The sequence below is a fragment of the Oryzias latipes genome, chromosome 6, assembly GCF_053564925.1.
Source record: "Oryzias latipes strain Hd-rR chromosome 6, Olatipes_Hd-rR_3.1".
Lineage (NCBI taxonomy): Eukaryota > Metazoa > Chordata > Actinopteri > Beloniformes > Adrianichthyidae > Oryzias > Oryzias latipes.
In genome coordinates this window covers 18260186-18281289 of record NC_136242.1, presented here as the reverse complement: position 1 = coordinate 18281289, position 21104 = coordinate 18260186, and the positions used below count along the sequence as shown (strand labels likewise).

Sequence of the window (21104 nt, the reverse complement as noted above, 5' to 3'; positions counted from 1 at the left end):
GTGAAGTAAGAATGTAAAAAACGGAGAAGCGTGGAGCAGTCATGTGCTGTATGACGAAGCGGGGCGTGAACGCCTCTCAGAGCGGGACGGAGGGATCGTGTCCGGCCGGGCGCGGAGGCTGGGCTCTCTGAACGGACAGATGAGGACGACTCGCCATCCGTACTGGACGCAGGCTGCCGGTAAGTCTATGACATATAGTCCCGATGACCGTGAACTGCTCAGGAAAGTTGGCTCCGTGGCGCTACGGTCTGCCGTGAGCAATGGTGCGTTTAAGGATTGTTAGAATTTTTAAAACTTTTTTCTTGTCAGCCACTCCCCATCTTACAGGAACATTCGGCACTGAGGAAAATACTCATAGTTTTACCATAATAAGCTGGGGGTTGTACCGAAATAAAGTTTATATTAGACAGAAAATACTTTGTGATTATAAGAATACTTTTTAGCCATTCTTGGAGGTGATATAGGTATTTTTAAAGGAAGGGAGAAAAACAATCCACTTTACACATGATGTGTTACAAATTGGTAATAAAAAAAATCAAGTAAATTATATTAAATTAACCACATTTAATCAAATAAAAACAAAAAAGAGCTTAGAAAATAACTAGATTCAACCAGAGGCCAATAAAGCATTGAAAAGTCTTACTTGATGTAGTTTTAGTAAAGTAGACTAATACTGACTTAAAAGTAAAAAGCATCTGATTACAATTATGCTTTAGTAATGTGTAACAATTTTAAGATAACGTCTAAAATTTATATTGGGAAATTATCTAATAAAAAAAAAATTAATTATTTTCAAAACTGTTTTTTTTTTAGCTAGAATGTTGAAACTATACTAGATATGCTATTGTGTTAAAAACAACATTCTTCAGTTCAAAGTATACTGAACATAAATCTATTTTTGGTGTGTAGGATAAACTTAGCTCAGTGTTGTGGAAAAAGTGCAGTGGTTCAACATATAACCTAAATGTATGACAGAGTGAGACTTTTAGGTAGGCATTACTCAAAGTAATGTATTCAAGTAAATACAGCTGCTCGCCTCTGTTTTTAACAAATAGCCTTCTGTGATATCATATTTTTTGGACGTTTCAGAGGTAAAATTGTTGCTTGCCTTGTTAATCCATGATTTTTTAAAGAATTAAATTCACCCCATGAAGCTTGGGATTTTAGCACTACACATTTGGACTGTTGTAGATAAACTGATATACAAACAAATCTACAAGCTGGTCCAAACTCTGGACATAAGAATCCAGCATCACCTAAATCTTTGGAGTGATAAACTTATTTTACCAATGTGACGGCCTTTATCAGCACTTTCAGCTCTGTAGTAATAAATTCCTGCGAGTCAAAAACATCTCAGATTTATCGGAAACATGAAAATATTCCAGAACCTGTTTCTGTGTTAAAATGTCCTCCCCTTGTGTTAAAATTGGTATTTGATCAAAGTAAACATGAACGCCCTGCCAGAACCACATGGTGATGGTACCTGGGCTGATTACATGCCCATCACCTGTCCAGTGCACATTGAGCCACAACACAGCAGGCAGATTTCAAAGACAGAACCTTAAAAATTTTACAGCAGTGTTCAATAAAACCCGAGAGAGACTTGTTTTACCTTGTGTTATACTAGGCACTTTAATGTTGGGTCATCTAGACCCACTAGACAGTGCTCTGAACCATTTTTCTTCAATGTTTTGTGATCTTCACTGGTGTCCATGGATTACATGAAATCTTTCCACCTTTATCCACCTTTATCATGGTAGGGAGAACACGTCAAAGTAAGGGTGGGGTCATCTAAGATAGCATGAGGGTTAAGTGATCTTTTTAACCCTTTAAAATCAGAGGAAACCAACTTTATATTGGTCCATTCAGATCAATCGACATCTTTGGTTTTAAAGAGCTTGACAAGTTTTGTTTAACGTAGTGCTAATGTAAAATATTAATCAGCTGTAGCTTTTGAATAGTATTGATGAAATTGTCCACTCTCTGATAGGGTGTCCTAAAATAAAACATAAAACTTCCTAAACAAACACTTCTTGTGTCTCTGGCCCACAGTCACGTATTTGTAGACAAACATTTTTCTCAAGTGTTATAGCATGAAGTGGGTGACGACACCTCGGCAGTCTCGGCCAGTTGAGATCGTCATGCAGTTGGCCCGGCTTTGGCTGTACAATAGTTCCCTGTCATTAACACACAGGAGGAGCTGTTTTCATTGCACAGCAATATCAGCCACTCACCAGAGCCCATTTATTCTGTCTTTTTGTTGGCTGAGTGCAGCTGGGACGGGAGCTCCCGTGATCTTTGTCACTGTGCTCACGGTGGGACTGTCGACGTTGTCACAGTGTTTAGTAAACAGCTTTTTTTGCCTGACCGGCCTGATGCATCAGTTTTTGATTCACTCTCCCATGCTGGTCTAGTCTCCCTTTACCATCTGAATATGTGCTTTCATAGCAGGATGGAGGCTCACAGGCTGAACGGCTCTTCAGATTCGAGGATGCAGAAGGCCAGCCCGCTGCCGCACAGTGCCAGAAAAAGCCAGGAGAACCTGTTTGGAGTGAAGGTTCAAGTTCAGGGCATTAAAGGTCAACCTTATGTTGTTCTGAACAGTTCTGGCCATGAAACCCATAAAGACGTTTCTGTCATAACGCACCAGGCGGGGTACAATCCTGGCATGGTGAGAAGGTCTGTGGATGGAAGATGGTCTCCATCTGAGACAAAGATATCTACAAATTCCTCTGCGCTTCATTATCAGAAACATCCTGAGATCCTGAGACCTTACGACCCTGAAAATAATAACTTAGATCATATCACTCCTCAAAATGACCCTCGAAAGGCTGGGTTTTCTGCTGAGACAACTAGATCTGCTCTTGTAGACAGACCTAGGATCCCTCTGCCTGTGGGAAGTCCAGCAGATGATCTTTCTGAAGTGATCCAGAGTGAGATTCCTCCCTCAAGCGGACAAGTTCCTGCGCAGTCCCCGAGCTCAGTGGAGACAGACTCCATTATGTCTGTAGGGAGACTCATTAGCCAGTTCAACAGCAACCTGAGGAGAGGAAGGGGTCCGAGGAACAAAGTGGATCCAGAAGCACTCCGGAGGTCACGCAGCGTAGACAACAGTCGAACCTCAGACTCCTCTTCCTCGTCCCCTTCATCCTCAAGGTCCTCATCTCTGAAGGGCATCAGGGGCGAAACCACAGCTGGGATGTATCCTCCTGGTTCTGCCAGGGCTCGATTGCTCTCTAGAGAATCCCCGTTAACAAGCACAGTAGAGGAGAGTAGGCCAAACCCGAAGTTAAGCAAAGACACAGTTTCACAGCAGACTGCCAAAGTGTTTCACAGAGCAGAGACCCTTTCTGTTTCTAAACCTCGTCTGGATCAAAGTGTGGAATCTGAACAAAGGGACGCACCGGTAAGCAGCCCAGCTTTTGGGTAAAGTTTTGTCAGTTTGAAAAGTGTAGTGATTTTTGTGTGTGCTTCCCAACAAGGTTACTCCTGATCTTCTGAGAGGACAGCAGGAGCTCTCAGCTGATCCACCTGAAGATGCAACAAAGCTCATTTTGTTCACGTACCTGAAAAATGGGTAAGCCCCCACCCTCACCCCACACCTCTTTATTTAGTCACACTTGGGTTAAGCTACAGAAGCGAAGGCAGAACTTTTAAGAGCATGCAGCTTTATTTGCAGTGCACTCCTTTAAACACGGATGAACAACTGTCATGGCAATCTGTAAATAATAAGAGTAAACAGCCTGAGACCTCTTGAGCTCACTAAATATCAACTGATCTGCTGATTAAGTAAAGTCATCAGTAGTCAAAAATCCACTATTCACAAAATATTCTAAGCTTTTCACATTATTTCTGTTAAACAATTTAAATCTTTTGAATCTTTGAAGACCTACTTCAGTGAAAATCATGTTTGTAGTGTTTCCAACATGTTCTTGTAGGATTTTTCTCATGATGTTGACATATATATAGAAAATTAGGATAAAAACTGCATTTCTGAGTATTCCTTTTTTAAACCATTGTGAATCAGGAGGCAATGAAAAAATGCCATTTGAAAAATCTTGTAGTTGTTACATACAAACTACAATGGGCTCCCAGCTCCACTCCATTCTGATGCATCCGCTTGCAGACAAATAGACCCAGGTATGTCTATGTTTTACTAATCCGAGCTAAGATCTGGCTCAAAACTGTACAGCTGAATAGCTCCAATATTGCTTGCCATTTTTGTTGCACTGCTAATGTTACCTTGGGGTTATGAGGAGCTGTAAGCTAGTTGGAGAGTGTACACAAAGGGATGATGGGAAAGGAAGCTAGGCACTACATGCCAACAGTCCTTCTTACAACTCAGAGGTGAATTTAATAAACTCCTGTCGCTCTGCAGAAAGTATGTACTAGAAAAGGACACTATTTTTGTTTTGGCTAAAAAACTGCCTAATCATAATTAAAAGACCACTGGGAACACTTTAACAATAAATCAAAAGATGATAGGAGTGGGATTTTAAAAAGACATTATATAAAATGTTGGTTTCTCCAAATAAAATTTTGACCTAATAAATTAAAATTTGACTTGAAAAAGTTCATATCAAGCTTTTCTGCTTATTTTGTTAAAAAATAAGCAGGTAGTTGCTTGATCAAGAAGATAATTAACTAATCAAAAGCACAGTTGTGGTAATATCATGGTTTAAAGCCCTTTTTCAGATACATAATTTTAAGCATACCCTTCGATAATAAAAAAAAATAGTGATATTTTTGATTTATAGGAATAAAATCTAAGTCTAAGTCGATTGTGATTTCTATAAAACAAGGATTTAGGTTCAGTTTGATTCCTGAAATGAGTGAAAAAACTATTTTGGAATGACCAAAATCTTGATTAGATTAGTCAATCTTGAAAGTACCATTGCAGAAGATTTTTGAAAGAAACTCATTAAGATCCCAGAATTGAAGCAGATTTCTGCTGTCTAATGATTCCTGTGGTCTCTGCATGATGATGCAGAGGCAAAGATTTGCATACACTTAGACAAGTTTTAGATTATTATCCTCAATTATTACATTTTCAACCCTTTAGGTGAAAGTTTGAATCTTTAGTTATGATTTTAAAACAACTGATGTTATGATTTACTTTGCTTTTAACCATATTTGCAGCTTGTTTATAGGGATGAGTTTGAGGTTTGATCATAAGCAGACTGTAGAATCTGGTTGCTGTTCCAGCTGCACACACTCAATCCCACAGTAGTTAGGAATGTTAGCCATGGACATTCTTTGTACTGATAAAATAACTCTTTCTCACAGAAAATCTCAAACATTTGCCCAAATCTTTCCTGTGCAAGCCTGAGACATAGGCTGAAATTGTGTGATTATCTTTTGCACACTTAATGCAGTTTATTTTTAAACCATCGTCAAAAAATTACTCGAGTAATTTTACTATTGCATTTTACTATTGCAATGTCTCAAATGTCTCAAAATGCTTGAAATTGCTTTTCAGGACAACTGATGATGATTTCACCGTTCAAAGAAAAGTCAACTTGCTGCTGAAAAGAGTCGACAAATTAAAGTGGAGGACGGCTGAAAGCACAGAAGACGAGGAGAGAGTGAGAAGTTCACTGATGATGAAAACTGTTCCGTTTCATCAAACATCTGTTTCAAAGTCTTCAGCAAGTGTTTGTGTTTTCCTCACATGCAGGGCTATGAAGCGGAGGTGAAACTGCTGCAGGACAAACAAGCATCTCTGGAGAAAGAAGTGTCACAGTTAAAGAAAAAAGTAGAAATTGAGATTAAGGTTTGATGCTTTTCTCCATCTTGTTTTACTTGCCTCTTTTTAAGCTCCGGCTTCTATAATGTATTACGTTTGCCTGTGTGGGTTTCCAGAATGAAATGACTTTGGCAAAGGCCTTTGAGAAAGCAAGGACTGAGAAGAAGAAACTTCATGAGGAGCTGGTCAAGAGTCAGGCGGAGATCCGCAACCTGAGGGACAAGCTGGCTGTCGTAGAGGCAGAACTTCAGTCCACTAAACACCAGTAAGAATGTGAATTTTAAAACATCAAATAAAATTAAAATGAAAACAGAATTACTTACATTAATTAAGCTCAAATTTGCATTTCTAAGAATTTCTTTATCTAAATCATTGTGAATCAGGAGCAGCCAAAAACATGAAACACAAAAACAGCAAATGTGAATTAGTAAAGTACAGAATTTTTAGTGCAGTACTTTGTGTGTCAGTTTAATGGGGTGGTAGTGTTTTGCTCAGATTAGATTGAAAACATACTTTTGCATTTTTTGAATTAAAAAATAATTTAAAGTTAAGATTACTACCACTGGTTTTTACTTCTTTTTTCAATTCTGCTACTTCTGCTTGTGCAAAAATCCATCCCACATTGAACTGTAGGGTTCTTATTTTTGTGCTTTGTTTTTCAACCTTTGTATTGCAGCTTCCTCCCAACTGTACAGAAATGATGTCCTGTTCCTTCTCTGAAGTAAACAGATCATAAACAAATCATATTGTCAGACATCTTGAAACTGCGTAATTACCAAAAACACATCAACCTTTTTTCATATTTTGATTTTCAACCCATTTCTATGACATCTCTGTAATTTGCAATTAAAACATGCAAAGTCCAAGTTTGAATGATCAGTCAGTATGTGGAAGTAATCCTCCCTCCTCGTTAAAATCTGTTGCACCAACATTTAATCTGACTGTTCTGTGTGTGGATGTGAGCTCTTTGGCAGAAACTTGTGCCTATGAGCTGAAGTGTCTGGACTCTGATGTTGTGTTTGCAGTTACAGCAGTAATTGGTGGAGAAAATTCTCATTAAAGCTCTTGTTTCCAAAGCACTTTAAAGTGCATCCGTTTTTGGTTCTCAGTGATTATGAATACAAGAATGTGAAAATGAGAAAACAGCCTCCATAAGTCTTAAAATTCATTTCTTCTGGGGCTGCACGGTGGCGTAGCGGTTCGCTTTCTTGCTTTACAGGAAGGAAGCCCTGGTTTAAACCCCAGCTGAGAGCCTTCTTTGTGGAGTTTTCATATCCTCTCCGTAAATGCTTGGGATTTTCTCCTGACACTCTAGTTTCATCCCAGAGTCCAAAAGCATGCTGTGTAGATTAATTGGTGGCTCTAAATTGTCCCTAGATGTGAATGTAAGTGTGCCTGCTTATTTGTCTCTGTGTTGCCCTGCGATGGACTGGCAAACCCCCCAGCTTGTACCTTACCTTCACCTGGCACTATATGCAATAGGCTCCAGCAACCCAGTGACCCTAAAAGGGATAAAGCAGGTCTAGAAAATGGATTGAAGTTTCTTTTGGCAAACAAACTGCACTCTTTCTATCCAGTTGCTGCTCTGCAGAAACTATGTCCTAGGAAAGAACAGAGGCTTTTTTATTTTGGCTAAAAATGGAAAAATCATAATTAAAAGACCACTGGGTACAGTTTTATGATAGATCAAAAGATAGTTGGATTAGGACTTGAATGGCTTTTTATTAAAAAATGTAAAATGATCTTCTTTATGATCTTATTTTCATGTGGATACTGGATACTCTTTTATAAACACCAGAATTACTTAGTTTTAAAAATCTTAGACATTTGAATGAATTTAGTATTTTTCCAATCCGATCAAGCATTTGGGAAACTTTCATATTATTGTGTCATTCCAAAATGTAAAATATGGATGTCAAATGTAGATGTCTTGGCTTTTGTTGTCAGGCTGACTGAAATGAAAACAGAAAAAGAAAGAACAAAGGCAGAGATGAAAGACCTTCAGCAGCAGCTCTCTGACATGCATGATGAGTTGGACCAAGCCAAGAAGGCAGATGTGATACACACAGAGAAAGAAGTGCTTCTCAAGGTAAAATATATCATATTTAGCCAAATGTTCCCACATGCAACAAAATATTGTTACTTTTTTCACTACTTTGTGTACTGTTTGTGCTAATACGCTTTTGTCAGGATTTGGCCCAACTGCGGATAGACTTCCAGGTGATGCTTCAGATGAAAGAGGAACAGGAGGAGGTGCTGCACCACGTGGAGAGGGAGCTCAAGGATCTGAAGGGGGCATTTAAAGAGGAGACAGAGACTCATGACAAGTACATAGCTGCACTGAAGGATGAATACGAAGTGGAGCTTAGAAATCTTCTCACAGATTTGGAGCTAGCTACGGAGGTAAAAATATAGAAAATCATGTCTTGTGCAGTTGGAATTTGTTTTTGGACGAATCGTCGGTTTTTGTTTTTTAGAGAAATTCTCTGCTGGGTCAGGAGAAGGTTGAAGCTGAGCAAGAGAGAGGTGTGGTTAAGGTGCAGATGAAGGACCTGAGTCAGGAGAGAGATCAGCTGAAAGGAAAAGTGCGAGATTTAGCCAGCAAGGTCGATCAGCTGAGTCAGGCCATCCAGGAATCCAAAACCACAGAGAGAGTGATGGAGCAGAGAGCAAAGCAGCTGGAGGTGAGAACAACGCAAAAAACGCACAAAAAGAAATGGTAGTTACTTCTGTCTGTGAAAAAGCTACAAATATCCCTCTTGTTTCCTTCCATCCTCAGAGGGAAAAGCAGCAGATGGAGGAGATGCTGATGGATGTGAGGAGGAATGAGGAAGAGATGTGTCAGTCAAACAAGTCATTACTCTCTCGTTTGGAGGATGTTCAGGTAAAAAAAAAAAACGAAACTTTGAGAATAAATATGAAAATATTAAGACGTGAGATGATAGTCTGGATACTCTTCTTTATATTTTAAGGGTAAGCTGACCAAACTAAACCATGAGCACAGGGAACTGAAGGAGAAGCTTAAAGAAGAGAGGAAACAAATTGAGGAACTGTGGAAGACAAAAGCCGAGCTGGAAGATGAGAGGAGGCTGCAGGACAGAGCTATGGAGCAACTGCAGAGAAAGGTAAGCGAAGGACAAAAATTTACAATTCATTAGACCTTGTGGGGGATCTGTGCATACTTCTTGAGACAAATGAGGCCTAACAGTCTGTTTTTTAGGCTAAAGCTGCATTAGATCTGATGAAATAGCTGATAACTTGTGTGCTGACATAGCCTCTTTAATCCCTTTCGTCCACATATGTGATGATTGTCTTGCTTATCTGCGTGCTCAGATGAATAACATCATGGAGGAGTGTGAGGCATCCACAGACGTGCTTCAGAACCAGGTTGATGAGGCCAGAGAGAGGAGTCAGAGGGAGTTGGCTGAACTGCGGAGGCAGCTGCAGGAAAAGGGAGCAGAGCTGGAGAAAGCCAGACAGGCAGCTAAAAAACTGCAGGAAGAGGTTTGGTCCCTTTTTTATCTAGTTCTTCAGTATGAACGTTTAGTAGACTTAGTCACCATAAAAAAACAGGTCAGTGACGGGTGAAAAAACAGCCGGTTCCCTAGTGTCTGAGTTTTTTCCCCCTAAGAAGATTTAAGGAAAAATGACTGAAATCTGTGTTCAAACAGAACCTAACTGGCTGGTTTCAGTCCAGCATTAAAAGACAACATGTAACTTTATCTGAAACGGTTGTTGGATCTCTGGCCAGCTGCTTCCTCTAGAGGACGATCTGCAGAGGTGTCGCAAGGAGCAGCAGGAGGCCCAGCTGAGGGGCCGGCAGCTGGAGCAAAGGGTGGAGGAGCTGGAGGAGAGGAACACGGCCGTGCTGGAGGAGCGAGAACGACAGATCAAACTCATGGAGGTGCTGTGATACTGAAAGTATAAAAATCAGCACACATGTCTCTGAGTCTCTGAAATTAAAAGTCAGAGACTAGGGTTTGGAGTTCATGATTTGAAGGAAAACATGTCATGTGGGCAACAAAAAATGTTAAAGCAAGGAATGAATTTACTGACACGTAATTATATCACAAATATTTATACATCAATCGGTTTCCTGAAAAACAGTAAATTACATCACCTTCAGCTCTTTAGTACAATTTTTTATGTATTTATTTTGGGATAACATGGTTCTTCACACCCTTTGAGTAGGTTTACAGGCAAATTTGGAGTCTTGGGTCCACAGTTAAAAACAGTGAGATGTTCTTTCAAAGTTAGAATTTTTTAAGTCTGTGATGTCAGAGGATCTATTTTTAGAAAATCCAGGAAAAACCTGACGTTAAGTTCCCGTCGTTCTCATTGAAAGGCGACTTTCGAGTAATTATAGATTCTGTTCAGGATGCCTTCTCAAGCCTTTTTCTGGAAGTTTGGAAATGTCCTGTTGGGAAAAGATCTTATGGGAGTCTGAGAGAAGACTAAAAGAAAAGATTGTGTGAGAAAACCTCCCCCCCTTCCCATGAATAATTTGGAGAATGTGTCTGCGGTTGGGGTTTGAGGCTGTTTGTTTAAACCGTAGTCACTTGTTTGTAGATAAGAGTCAGATCATTTAAGTATCACAAAAAATGATGTTTAAAATGTATTTTTTTTTGTCTTGAATTCCCCCCCCCCAAAAAAATATAACTGATAACACACAGTACTAGACTTATAATTCTTGGTTGGCGTAATTCATATTTAATGCATCACAAAGATTCTCCAATATAAGTTCATGTGAAACCATAAAAACAAAACACAACAAGGAATTTTAACATAAAACACGTATATTTAATATGTAAAGAAAAAGCCAGTTTGAGCAAAGGGTGCTGCAAATATAGACTGATCTGTAAAATTTAGTCTTTGAAAGACAACATCTCTGTATTTCTAAGTAGGCAGATGCCTGAACTCTAGCCTATTTCTGCTGTCTGCATTAGGAAGAGTCTTGGAAAGGGTGTCTCATGGCTTGGCATTGTTTGATTACTGATGACAAAACACCACAGAACAGCTCTGTTGACTCTGTGTTTAAACAGAGGAAGCCCATGTTTACCGTAAAAGGTTATCAGACCTGCCTGGGTGTTAACACATATCATCTTTCTTCACACCAATACCTTCCTTTATGAAACATAGTATCTGAAATCTGCATGCAGGAATTGAGTGATGGGTTAAAACTGTTTTTTTTTTCATGTCCTTTCAGGGACGTATGAGTCATCTAGAAGAAGATCTGAACGATGAACGCAGTAGCGCTGACCGTCTCATGGAGAGATTAGACAAAACCAAAGAACAAGTAGGTTTATTCCTTTACTGCCTTCATTTTATTTATTTATTTATTTGCTTTTTTTTTGTGTGTCTTTGGCATGCCTCTCATTTAGCAGTCACTAACATTCATGCTTTTCTATGCCCTGGACCCTTATCAGTGATATTTCATGCCCAGTCTCCTGCATGAAAACCCGGCTCTAAAGCAGTTTTGATTACAAACAGATGTGGAGCTAAATTCTCAGATTACTTCTCTGACAAGAAGGCAGTGGACCGGCATGAGCAACCTGCCTGGATGTGAAGCTATTATTGTTGCTGTTCTGTCTTTATGTTTGTTACGTTATGGTAGACCTGATATGTCTTCATTTCCATTGTTATCAGGAGAGACACATCTTCAGTGCCCCTGGAAAGTAGGCCAACGTATTTTTTGAGCAAAGTGGCACAGACTAATTAAAACAACACATTGTTTTGGGTGCATTGCAAAGACAAAAAAAGCAGCCAACTATTGTGAGTAGCTTTTGGCACTCCCTTCTGTGGGCCTCTAGATGTTATTAGGGATGAGTTTTTAGATCTGATGTGGCCACTCTAACCAGACATTATTTCTTCTGGACTAAGAAACTAAGCTGCAAGTGTTGGTTATTATATCCACTACTCTGAAAATATACCGTCAAGGTTTACTTATCGCACTGTGAACACCTGCCCTTTTTTGTGAAGAAAGTATTTTATTTAAATTGCTGTGCTTGAAGATAAAAACCTCAGCCTTTTTTCTGGTGGAACACAGATGGATCAGCTGAGGAACGAACTGCTCCAAGAGAGAACGATCAGGCAGGACCTGGAATGTGATAAGATGAGCCTGGAGAGACAGGTAACGACCCCACAAGTCTCACACTGCAGGTCAGAGGTGACAATCAGATGGAGAATTTAACGGGTTTGTTGTCTTATTTGTTTTTGACAAGTTTCAGGAAATTACACTTTTAGCTTTTGCACAATCTTTGCTTACAGATGAGAAAAGCAACCACAAAAGTCTGTCCAATATAACATGGCAAGAAATACTGACATGTTTTATGAAGATATCATGCCACAAGTTTCAATTTACAAATGTTTGTTTCAAATGTTTTCATTTCATAAAAGAATTAAGTGACATGTTGGTTTAGTGGTTTTTGAAACACCAGAAAAAGCCATAAACTGTATGTTAGCCACTTGGACAGGATTCACATAAGTGGCCTAATGAAGTTTGACAACATATATGACACTTTAGACACCTGAGTCATATAAAGCATCAGTTGGCTTCTGCACAGATTCTTTGAGACTTAAAAGCTGCAGAAATGTAGATTTTTGAAATCCAGAAACCCATTTGTGTGAAATGTACACAAAAAAAGTTCAGCTCATGTGTAACTTCAGTCTTCTGCAATCATGATTGCCCTCTGCTGGCCTAAAAGTGTAAGTGTAAACCAATTTTTCAAAGCTAGATTTGCTTGTTTAATCATTAAAAAATCAACTTTTTATTATAATGTTGTCACTGATAGAAAACAATCTGTGTTTTACCTTATTTGATGTCAGAATAAAGACCTTAAAGGCAGATTAGCTCATCTGGAAGGATCACAGAAGAACAACCAGGATTCAGTCATCTCTAAATTGAACGGTCGAATCCAAGAGCTGGAAGAGAGGCTGCAGGGAGAGGAGAAGTAAGACCTGTTACCTGCTTAATTTTCTCCCAGTGTCACCATTATTGTCAAGGTGTCTCTAGCTTTAGTCCCCATGGAAGGTGTTCGGTTACAAGAAGTTATGGCAGTAATGGAATGTCTTCATGCATCCGCTTTCAGGGAGAACAACAACATCCAGCAGGCAAATCGTAAGCTGGAGCGCAAGGTGAAAGAGCTAAAGATGCAGGCAGATGAGGAGCGCATAAACCTGCAGAGCCAGACAGACCAGGTAGAAACATGTGATGACATAAAGGTTCTTAGGAGAAAAGAGAAAAGAAAACTCATGGTTTGCTGTCTTACTTGGTGACTCAGCTCACTCAGAGGCTGAAGACGGCGAAGAGGCAAATGGACGAAGCAGATGAAGAGATTGAACGTCTGGAGCATGCAAAGAAGAAGCTGCAGAGAGACCTGGATGAGCAGATTGAGGCCAACGAGCAGCTTCATGGCCAACTTAGTGCTTTGCGAAATGAGAGGAGGTGACTTTTAGCATTTAATATCAAGTAACGCTGTTATGAACTTGTAATGTTTCACACGTGTAATTCACCATTATTTTGGCAGGCGTAAGAAGAAATCAGCGTCCATCATTAAGGTTATGGAGGACGATGCAACTGACGCGGATGACTTAGGATCCGACTGAGCTGTGAACTGGACCGAAATCTTTGTGCTTAAAGCAATGCTAAACTTACTGTGAACAAATAATTCAATGTGACTTTTAACTCATGGATAAACTACATTTTTTCCTAATTGAAATGCCTTTGCCAATACTGACCTCTTGTGGGAATTCGTGTTACTACAAGTGTTAAAGCAGCAGACGGACTTATTATAATGATTTGTTTTTATAAATTATCCTGCTTCAGTTGAATTAAAAAACTCATTGTGGAAACTGTACAACAAATAATAAAATGCATTAAATGCTTTTATGACATTCAGTGTGTGCACGTGTATTTAAACTCAGACGTGTATATAAACTCAGAGCAAAAATAAATACAAACAAATATAACTAATTTAATTGTTAGATTTCAACAACATAAATACTCAAACAGTAGGTTCCTCAAAGGTCTATTAGTCCCCATAAGGTCAGTGGTTCTGCTTATAATAGTTCTGACAAATCACAAAGACAAGGACACACACACACATTTATGTGTAAAAAAGTAAATTAACCATAACTGTTCATCTAATTACTATAAAACCCTGCATGTTAATGAAGCTGAAGTTAACAGCCGTTAGAGTGGATCAATGGTCTGAGCTGTGGGGCTGAAACCACCCAGAGGAGGAGATGTGACTGATCTGCCACAGCTGGACTCCACACAGTTTTAACATCTACTGGCTTTTAGCTAGAAGTGCAACACAGGAGAACCATGAGGCAACACTGTGCTATCAAACATGGAATATTCAAGGAAATCTTGGCAGAATTCCTTGGGACATTTGTCTTGGTTGTAAGTAGCATTTTGTTTCTCCATGAGAAAAAGCTATTTAAAGTTTTAGATGTTTTACTCATTTTTATTTTTTTTAGATGTTGTGAATTGCTCATCTTTGGTCACAAAAATTTGTTGATGATTTCTCCCTTCCTCTCCGTTTTAGTTGTTTGGCTGTGGCTCAGTTGCTCAGACCATCCTCAGTCGAAACACCCTGGGTGAGCCTTTGACCATCCACATTGGCTTCTCTGTAGGCCTCGCAATGGCAGTATATGTGGCTGGAGGAGTGTCAGGTAAATAATGTTTCATTATATACTTTAATTCTAAATCAAGTAATACATATCTAAAACTTTAAGCTTAATACTTAATACAATTAGCTAAAAAGTCAATGTCGGGGTCATTGATATTTTTTGTTAAATAATGTTGGATAATGGGTATCTCTGCTGCTATATCCTCCTGACTGCTAGAAATGCAACTTTGTCCTCTGCAGAGGACATTTCTAAACACAAGTATCTCCCAATCACTGCCTAAAACTAAAATAACACCTTTTGGTATCTACAGAGGACATTTAGGGATTTACAATGAAACTAAATGTGAAGGGGTGGGACTCTGGGAATTGTAGTTTTTGGTGGATTAAAAAAAAATGGACTGGACACATTTTTTTTTAATTTGTAGTCAGTAGGTTATAATCTGTGACATTAAAAATACACACAATTTTTTTGAATATTTACCTCATAACTTTGAAAAAGTTATATATTCCCATTTGTGGTACAGTATCTTCTTTCGCTGGAGAACATTTCACGGCTTCCAGTCCATTTATGTTCCAGCTCCACTGTCGAGGCAGAGGCGCACCGGCTCTGGCCAGATTCCATGAATTTCCAGTGATCATTGATTAATTAGCAGAAGTGGACAGCCTTTCTGGGGTCATACATGACCTCGGGCAATAAATGTCCTACAAACTCGATTGATCAGCAGCTTCTGTCCATGACAGAAACCAGACTCAGTTCAGCAATGAATGCTGGCCTTATCTGATCACCAGCAACATTTGATGTCAAACTGAATTTTAGGAACAAGATACAGCAAAGCTTAGCTAATAATTAGGACTGAAGAATTGATTTTATCTTTCATTTAATGGTGTTTACAGTCACCCATTCATATGATGCATTTATTACAAATCGTCACTAATCTATTAGTAACTGCATGTTGCTCTACAGTGATTTTAATCCCCAAATTTTAACTTTATGGTAGAGTTGATGCAACCCTAACTTTTTCAAAAATAATTAAACTTTGTTTTATTGCAAATCATTTTATTTTTGACAATTTGATTTTACTTGGTAATTGTTCAATTATAATAAGGACTGTAAAGATTTAGACACTTTGTAAACTGGAATTGTCAGACCAGGCAGTAAAGTGTTATAGACAGAGATGCCTGTCAGTGCTTGCAGCACAACCTGGTTGTTGTTGCATCGCAGTTCCAGCACATCTTTTCTGTTTGGTCAGGTTAGTTCTGTCTCCAAATTGTTTTCAGTTATCCCATTGCAAAGCTCACAGATTGCTTTCCATCTAGGACTTGCCAAGAAACATGTTGTTGTTCCTGAGATAGACATTGAAAGCGGAGGGAGGCCATCAGACCTGCCTTAGCTAAATGTAAATCTTCTGAAGTCTCCTGGATGTGTCTGACAGCTGAATAACCTAAGCATGAACCAGCTTGCCATTCAAACTGTCCATGTCTGCATGGTCCTTCTAAAAATTAAATTCCATAAGTCTAAAGAAAAAGAAAGGAAATATAACTGTGCTTTAAATCTTCCAATCCTGCCTTTCTGTTTTATTATTATTATTATAGGTCTTGATTCTGTTTTTTGCGATCTTGAACATTCAAACAAAAACCTAGACTGCCCAAAAACTGCACCCCCCCTGCCGCCTCTTAGATGTGTGACAACTTCACTAATGGCGGTGAGGATATCACAGCAGCTGCCCGCTGACCCTGTGCTGCTCTGTTCTTTGTCCTCTGTCCCAGGAGGCCACGTCAACCCTGCTGTGTCTCTGGCTATGGTGATTCTGGGCAAACTGAAGATCTGGAAGTTTCCTTTCTACGTCATTGCTCAGTTTCTTGGTGCATTTGCAGGAGCTGCTGCTGTCTTTGGGTTATACTATGGTAAATAATCATTAATGACATTAGACCGAGAGGTTGATGTCTAGAAAAAGATGGAAACATTTTTTTGTTAGAATACTTTAAAAATGGAAACTCATTGTTCATTCATCTGTGTCATAGATGCTTTTATGGACTTTACCAATGGGATTCTGTCAGTGACTGGAATCAATGCAACAGCTCACATTTTTGCCTCATACCCTGCAAGACACCTGTCAGTCCTAGGCGGCTTCATCGATCAGGTGAGCTCTGACCTAGTGGCCTCTTCTTTAGTCTGCGTTGCCCTTTTTCTGGCCAACCCCCCAATGCAGCATCGATTGTCCCCTTTTGTCTGAGAATACCCCCTCTTTTGCTTGGTTTGGGTTCAATGACCCATTTTCTACCATTTGCTGGTAGAAAAGGGTAGACTGGGAGACTGCCTCCACATAACACAGTTTTTAGACCAGTTGGCTGGTGCAAGTTCTAAAAATAGCAAGATTACTCTTAAAAATTCAGTAAATGAACAAGTGAGGAAGTGTTTGAACTATAACCCCACATTGCATCAGCTATCTAATGATACATTTTTACACCACTCAGAACTTCATTGTTGTTTGGAATTTTGCTCAACAGTTCAGGTTGTTTAATTTTATACTAATGCGTTAACATTATCATATTTGGACTTTATTCTAACTTGAGATTAAAAATATTTGACACTTTTGTGAAATTCACGTGAAATGTTGGGAGTTTTTGGTGAAAGTTCATTAGTTATATAAACAGTTATAGGTCAAATGTGTATAATTTTGTTTTGTACAAATGTTTGGCATATATTCATACAATCCTCAAGATTAAAAATTAAACTTTAGTTGGTTCAAAACTTGAGGTTAAATCTAGAGGATCCAAGTTTTCAATCACTCCAATCTTTCATCTTTTAGCATCTCTGACTTCAAAGAAAAATAAAATGACAATCATTTCAGTTAAGTCTATTTTAGTTCAGATTTTAGTTACATTTGCACAAATTGCACATTCCACTGAAGTCACTTAAAACACAAAGACGAGAAACTGAAAATGCTATCTTTGCCTCGTCATGTTGAAGTCCCACTCCAATCATATTTGGATCTCTTGAAAAAGCGTTCCCAGTGGTCTTTTGATTATAATTGTGATGTTTTTGTTTTGTTGTTTTCTAGAATATAGTTTCTGCAGAGCGTCGGTAGTTTATAAGAAATTCACCTCTGAGTTGTGGGCTGGACCGATGGTGTGGAGCAACCCCGCCCCCTCTTCCCACCCCCATTGCTGAGAGTTCTGTGTACATGCCCTCCCGCTAGCTTAAAAACCCTCACAACTCCAACCTAACATTAATGTTGCAACACAAATGGTGAGCAACATTGGAGCTATCCAATTTTGTTTTGAGCCGGCATCTGGTTTGATTTTTTAGAAGATCCATGTACAAGGATTTATTTGTCAGCAAGTGGATGCATCAGAATGGACCAGAGCTTGGAGCTTGTTTGTCTGTTCTTGATTCAAAAATACTCAGAAATGCAATTTTAACCTTTATTTTCTTTATATATGTACTCCAACATGAGGAAAAAAATGCCACAAGAACATGTTTCAAAACACAATTTTCATTGGAGTGGGTCTTTAAGGCTCAATTCAAGTAAATAGGCTGCAGCCGGAAGCTCTTATACAGCAATAGGTGCATTTTATTTTAAAATTTATGTATGTGTGGCTGCTAAAAGTAAAAAAAAAAAAAGTTTTAGAAGAATTTCTTGTTTTCTTTTGAGTGTATAATTTTTTTAATTTAAAATCTGTAGTTTTTTTTCTTCTTCAGTGTTACAGACCCCTGGTTTAATATTATGAGATTTTTATTATTTCTCATAAGAAACTTTTACTTTTTTACCTGAATTGTTTTTAACTGTTTCCTGAAAGCTTCCATCAGTCAAACGAAGGAGGGTCTAAGGGCAGGGATGCCCAGTTTAGTTTAGTCTGCTTAGTTCAGTTTAGCAATATTGAAATCTATGGCTTATGTTCTTTATGATTCATGTTTATTATAAAATGAAGCCCATTGAGATGACCATTGTTGTAAATATTGGGCTATATAAATAAAATTGAATTGAATTAAATTGAATCAAACGGCAGTTTCTGTCCCTCCTGCAGGTGGTGGGGACTGGTATGTTAGTTCTGTGTATTCTTGCGATTATCGACGGTGGAAACATTGGTGCTCCTAAAGGTGTGGAACCTCTAGCAATCGGCTTGATCCTCATGGCCATCAGTGTTTCCATGGGACTCAACTGCGGCTACCCTCTGAACCCAGCCAGAGACCTGGGACCCCGACTGTTCACGGCAGTGGCAGGTTGGGGGATGGAGGTGTTCAGGTAACACTGAGATCTAAGTTGTTTTTTTTTAACCAATTTATTTACCTGAATTGGTCCAAAGTGAGCTGTAAAAAATTCTTTGCAATGTGGTTTACTGTGATGTTAATAGGAGGCAAAAAGAAAATGTTGATTTACATGGAGGAGCCTATGAGATCAACTGAAGGTGACTCTTTTTTCATATTTAAAAAGTGAATGCACTTGTTCTAAGTGGCATGTGTTGCGATCATGTGTACATACATGCATCTGCATCCTGCCAACGCCTGTCAATGCTTTGTTTGGGTTTTCATTGAACTGATCTCTGACTTATGTTATATAATGTCACATGTAGCCTCCGCTTCCAGTCCATTTTGTGTAAATCTTCCACTGAGGGGCGCCTGACATGAGCAGCAGGCTCTTTCCCAGCTGTTTGACTCATGTTCTGCCATGTTTGACTCTTTTCTCTTTTGGGGCTCACAGCACTGCAGATTACTGGTGGTGGATTCCAGTGGCAGGGCCCATGGTGGGCGGGGTGGTCGGTGCTGTTCTCTATTTCCTGCTCGTCGAGATGCACCATGCCCACAATGAGACCGAGAAGCCGCACGAGGAGGAGGAGGAAGAGGAGGAAGAGGAGGAGGATGAGGACGACAACAGCCTGAAGGACAAATATGAGATGATCACCATGGGTTAGAGGGTCACGGATCTCGACAGGGTTTCATGGGAACAGGTTTGCAGACATGCTCTTTGTGTCTGTGCTCTCAAGATAAGCTTTAGTTGTGTGGGTGACCAAGTTACAGCCATTTTGCACCAACACAGCCCATTAAAGCATGCAGACTCCACAAGAAGTCAAATCAGACGCAAAATGTTATTTAATCAAATGATTTTATTTGTTTTGACCCTGCAAAACGCAAACTAAGCTTAAATTAAACCCTTTATTTATATTGTTTCATAAACATATTTATTATCCTTCACATTTTTACCAGATCTGTAAATAATCTGCTGTAATTGTAGAGGAGACGGTTCTGTAATAGTATAGCGTGCATGCAGGTATGCTCCCTCTTTTGTAGTTTTTAAAATGTCACTGTTCTTTACATTGTTTGGGTTTTTCTGTGACTTTTTGCACATCTTACGGAGTCCTTCCTGATGTATTTTACTAATCACTGTTTTGTCTACATTAAAGTTTCTACAAATTTCAGTTTATGGCTGACTCTCTATCCTCACAGGGTTTGCTGCTTGAGAGACGACGCAGCTGGATTATTGATGTCGTTTGGAAATAAGATGTTTAATTAAATGCTAGTTCAGATCTAGCAGTTAAAGGTGGACTGATTTTCTGTTAAAAAAAAATAGTCCACTGCAGGAAAAGAAGCCTCCTGCTAATTGGCAACACATTCTAAAGAAAATTAAGAAAACCTCAAAGCTGTTTCTCTGAACTTCTTTAGATTTTTTTTTATACTTTTAATAATATTTGCCTGTGCAGATTAGAAATTTGTAATAATCATTTTTCTTTCTTGTGATTGACTGTCTTTAGATTCTGACAGGGCTGCATGGTGGTGTAGTGGTCAGCACTCACATCTCACAGTAAGAAGGCCTTGGTTCAAATCCTAGCTTGGTTCTTTCTGTGTGGAGTTAACTTGTTCTCCTCGTGTATGAATGGGAGGTATACAAATCTTTAATCCCTCTAGGGATGCACACTGCTGTAATGGTTAGTACTCTCATTTTGTAGCAAGAGGTTCAAACCCCGAGCTGGGTCCTTTCTGTTGGCACCTTTTCTCCAGGCTCCAGCAAACCCCATGACTCTTAACAGGGTAAAATGATGTAGAAGATGGATCTCTAATCCCACTGTAAGGGAACTAAAAATGTAAAAAAAAAACATGTTTTTGCTTCAATAAATTAATTTGAGCAGATTTTCCCTCATTTATCTGTTATTGAAAAGCTGTCTTAAGCATTTATTTCTAATTTAAGATAAAAAAAAATTAAGGAAGTCACACCAAGGAAACTGCTACTCTTTTAAAAGTTATATTTTAGTTATTAAAGGGATCAACATGAAAACATCAAAAATGCAAAGTAAAAAAAACTAACAGTAAGTTTAAAGTTAGTGAAAGCCGGCTGCTGCTGCTCCATTCTTTCCTCGTCTCTTGCAGAACGGATGTGTTCTGCCCTTTTCGTCAGGCTCATCAGCTCCAAATCCACAATATTGATAACATACAAGTGGGTGACCGTGTGGAGAGGACTGTGGCCAAATCGACAACAGCTTCAGAGATTTAATCAATATATTATTGTGAAAATCCACACAAAAAAGCAGGCACAAGTTGTTTGTTCCCTTCTGTCACAAGCAGGAGAGTTGGCACCAGTCAAATCAGAGGCAAAAAAATTATTCTAGTTTAATCTGTTAAACTCTTTGACATGTTTATCCAAAAAAATACTGAAATAAGCAGCACATCTGAAACTACAAGACAACTGGGAGTTCATGTTTTCAGCCAGAAGCTGCAGATCTTTTGTAAT

The 21104-nt window shown here is 39.0% G+C and overlaps 2 protein-coding genes across 3 annotated transcripts; both read left to right on the top strand.

Moving 5' to 3' along the window:
- Window positions 1–38: 38 nt before the first annotated feature.
- Window positions 39–13639, top strand: LOC101161482 (cingulin-like protein 1). 2 transcript variants are annotated; one of them, XM_004069951.5, is made up of 19 exons: window positions 39–179; window positions 2449–3406; window positions 3483–3577; window positions 5480–5585; window positions 5678–5773; window positions 5863–6011; window positions 7694–7835; window positions 7937–8149; window positions 8224–8430; window positions 8526–8630; window positions 8719–8871; window positions 9080–9250; window positions 9498–9650; window positions 10953–11042; window positions 11793–11876; window positions 12572–12696; window positions 12835–12943; window positions 13027–13190; window positions 13273–13639. In XM_004069951.5, the coding sequence occupies exons 2-19, from the start codon at window positions 2453–2455 to the stop codon at window positions 13349–13351; spliced, it is 3195 nt and encodes a 1064-aa protein (XP_004069999.1). In that variant the 5' UTR covers window positions 39–179; window positions 2449–2452; the 3' UTR covers window positions 13352–13639. The 2 variants fall into 2 exon arrangements, with proteins under 2 accessions (XP_004069999.1, XP_078804774.1); XM_078948648.1 differs by having other exon boundaries at window positions 49–179; window positions 2452–3406.
- Window positions 13640–13938: 299 nt separating this feature from the next.
- On the top strand, window positions 13939–19797 carry aqp9a (aquaporin 9a). The gene is made up of 6 exons (XM_004069571.4): window positions 13939–14150; window positions 14296–14422; window positions 16147–16284; window positions 16402–16520; window positions 18409–18626; window positions 19083–19797. The coding sequence occupies exons 1-6, from the start codon at window positions 14073–14075 to the stop codon at window positions 19291–19293; spliced, it is 891 nt and encodes a 296-aa protein (XP_004069619.1). The 5' UTR covers window positions 13939–14072; the 3' UTR covers window positions 19294–19797.
- The last annotated feature ends 1307 nt before the right edge of the window (window positions 19798–21104 follow it).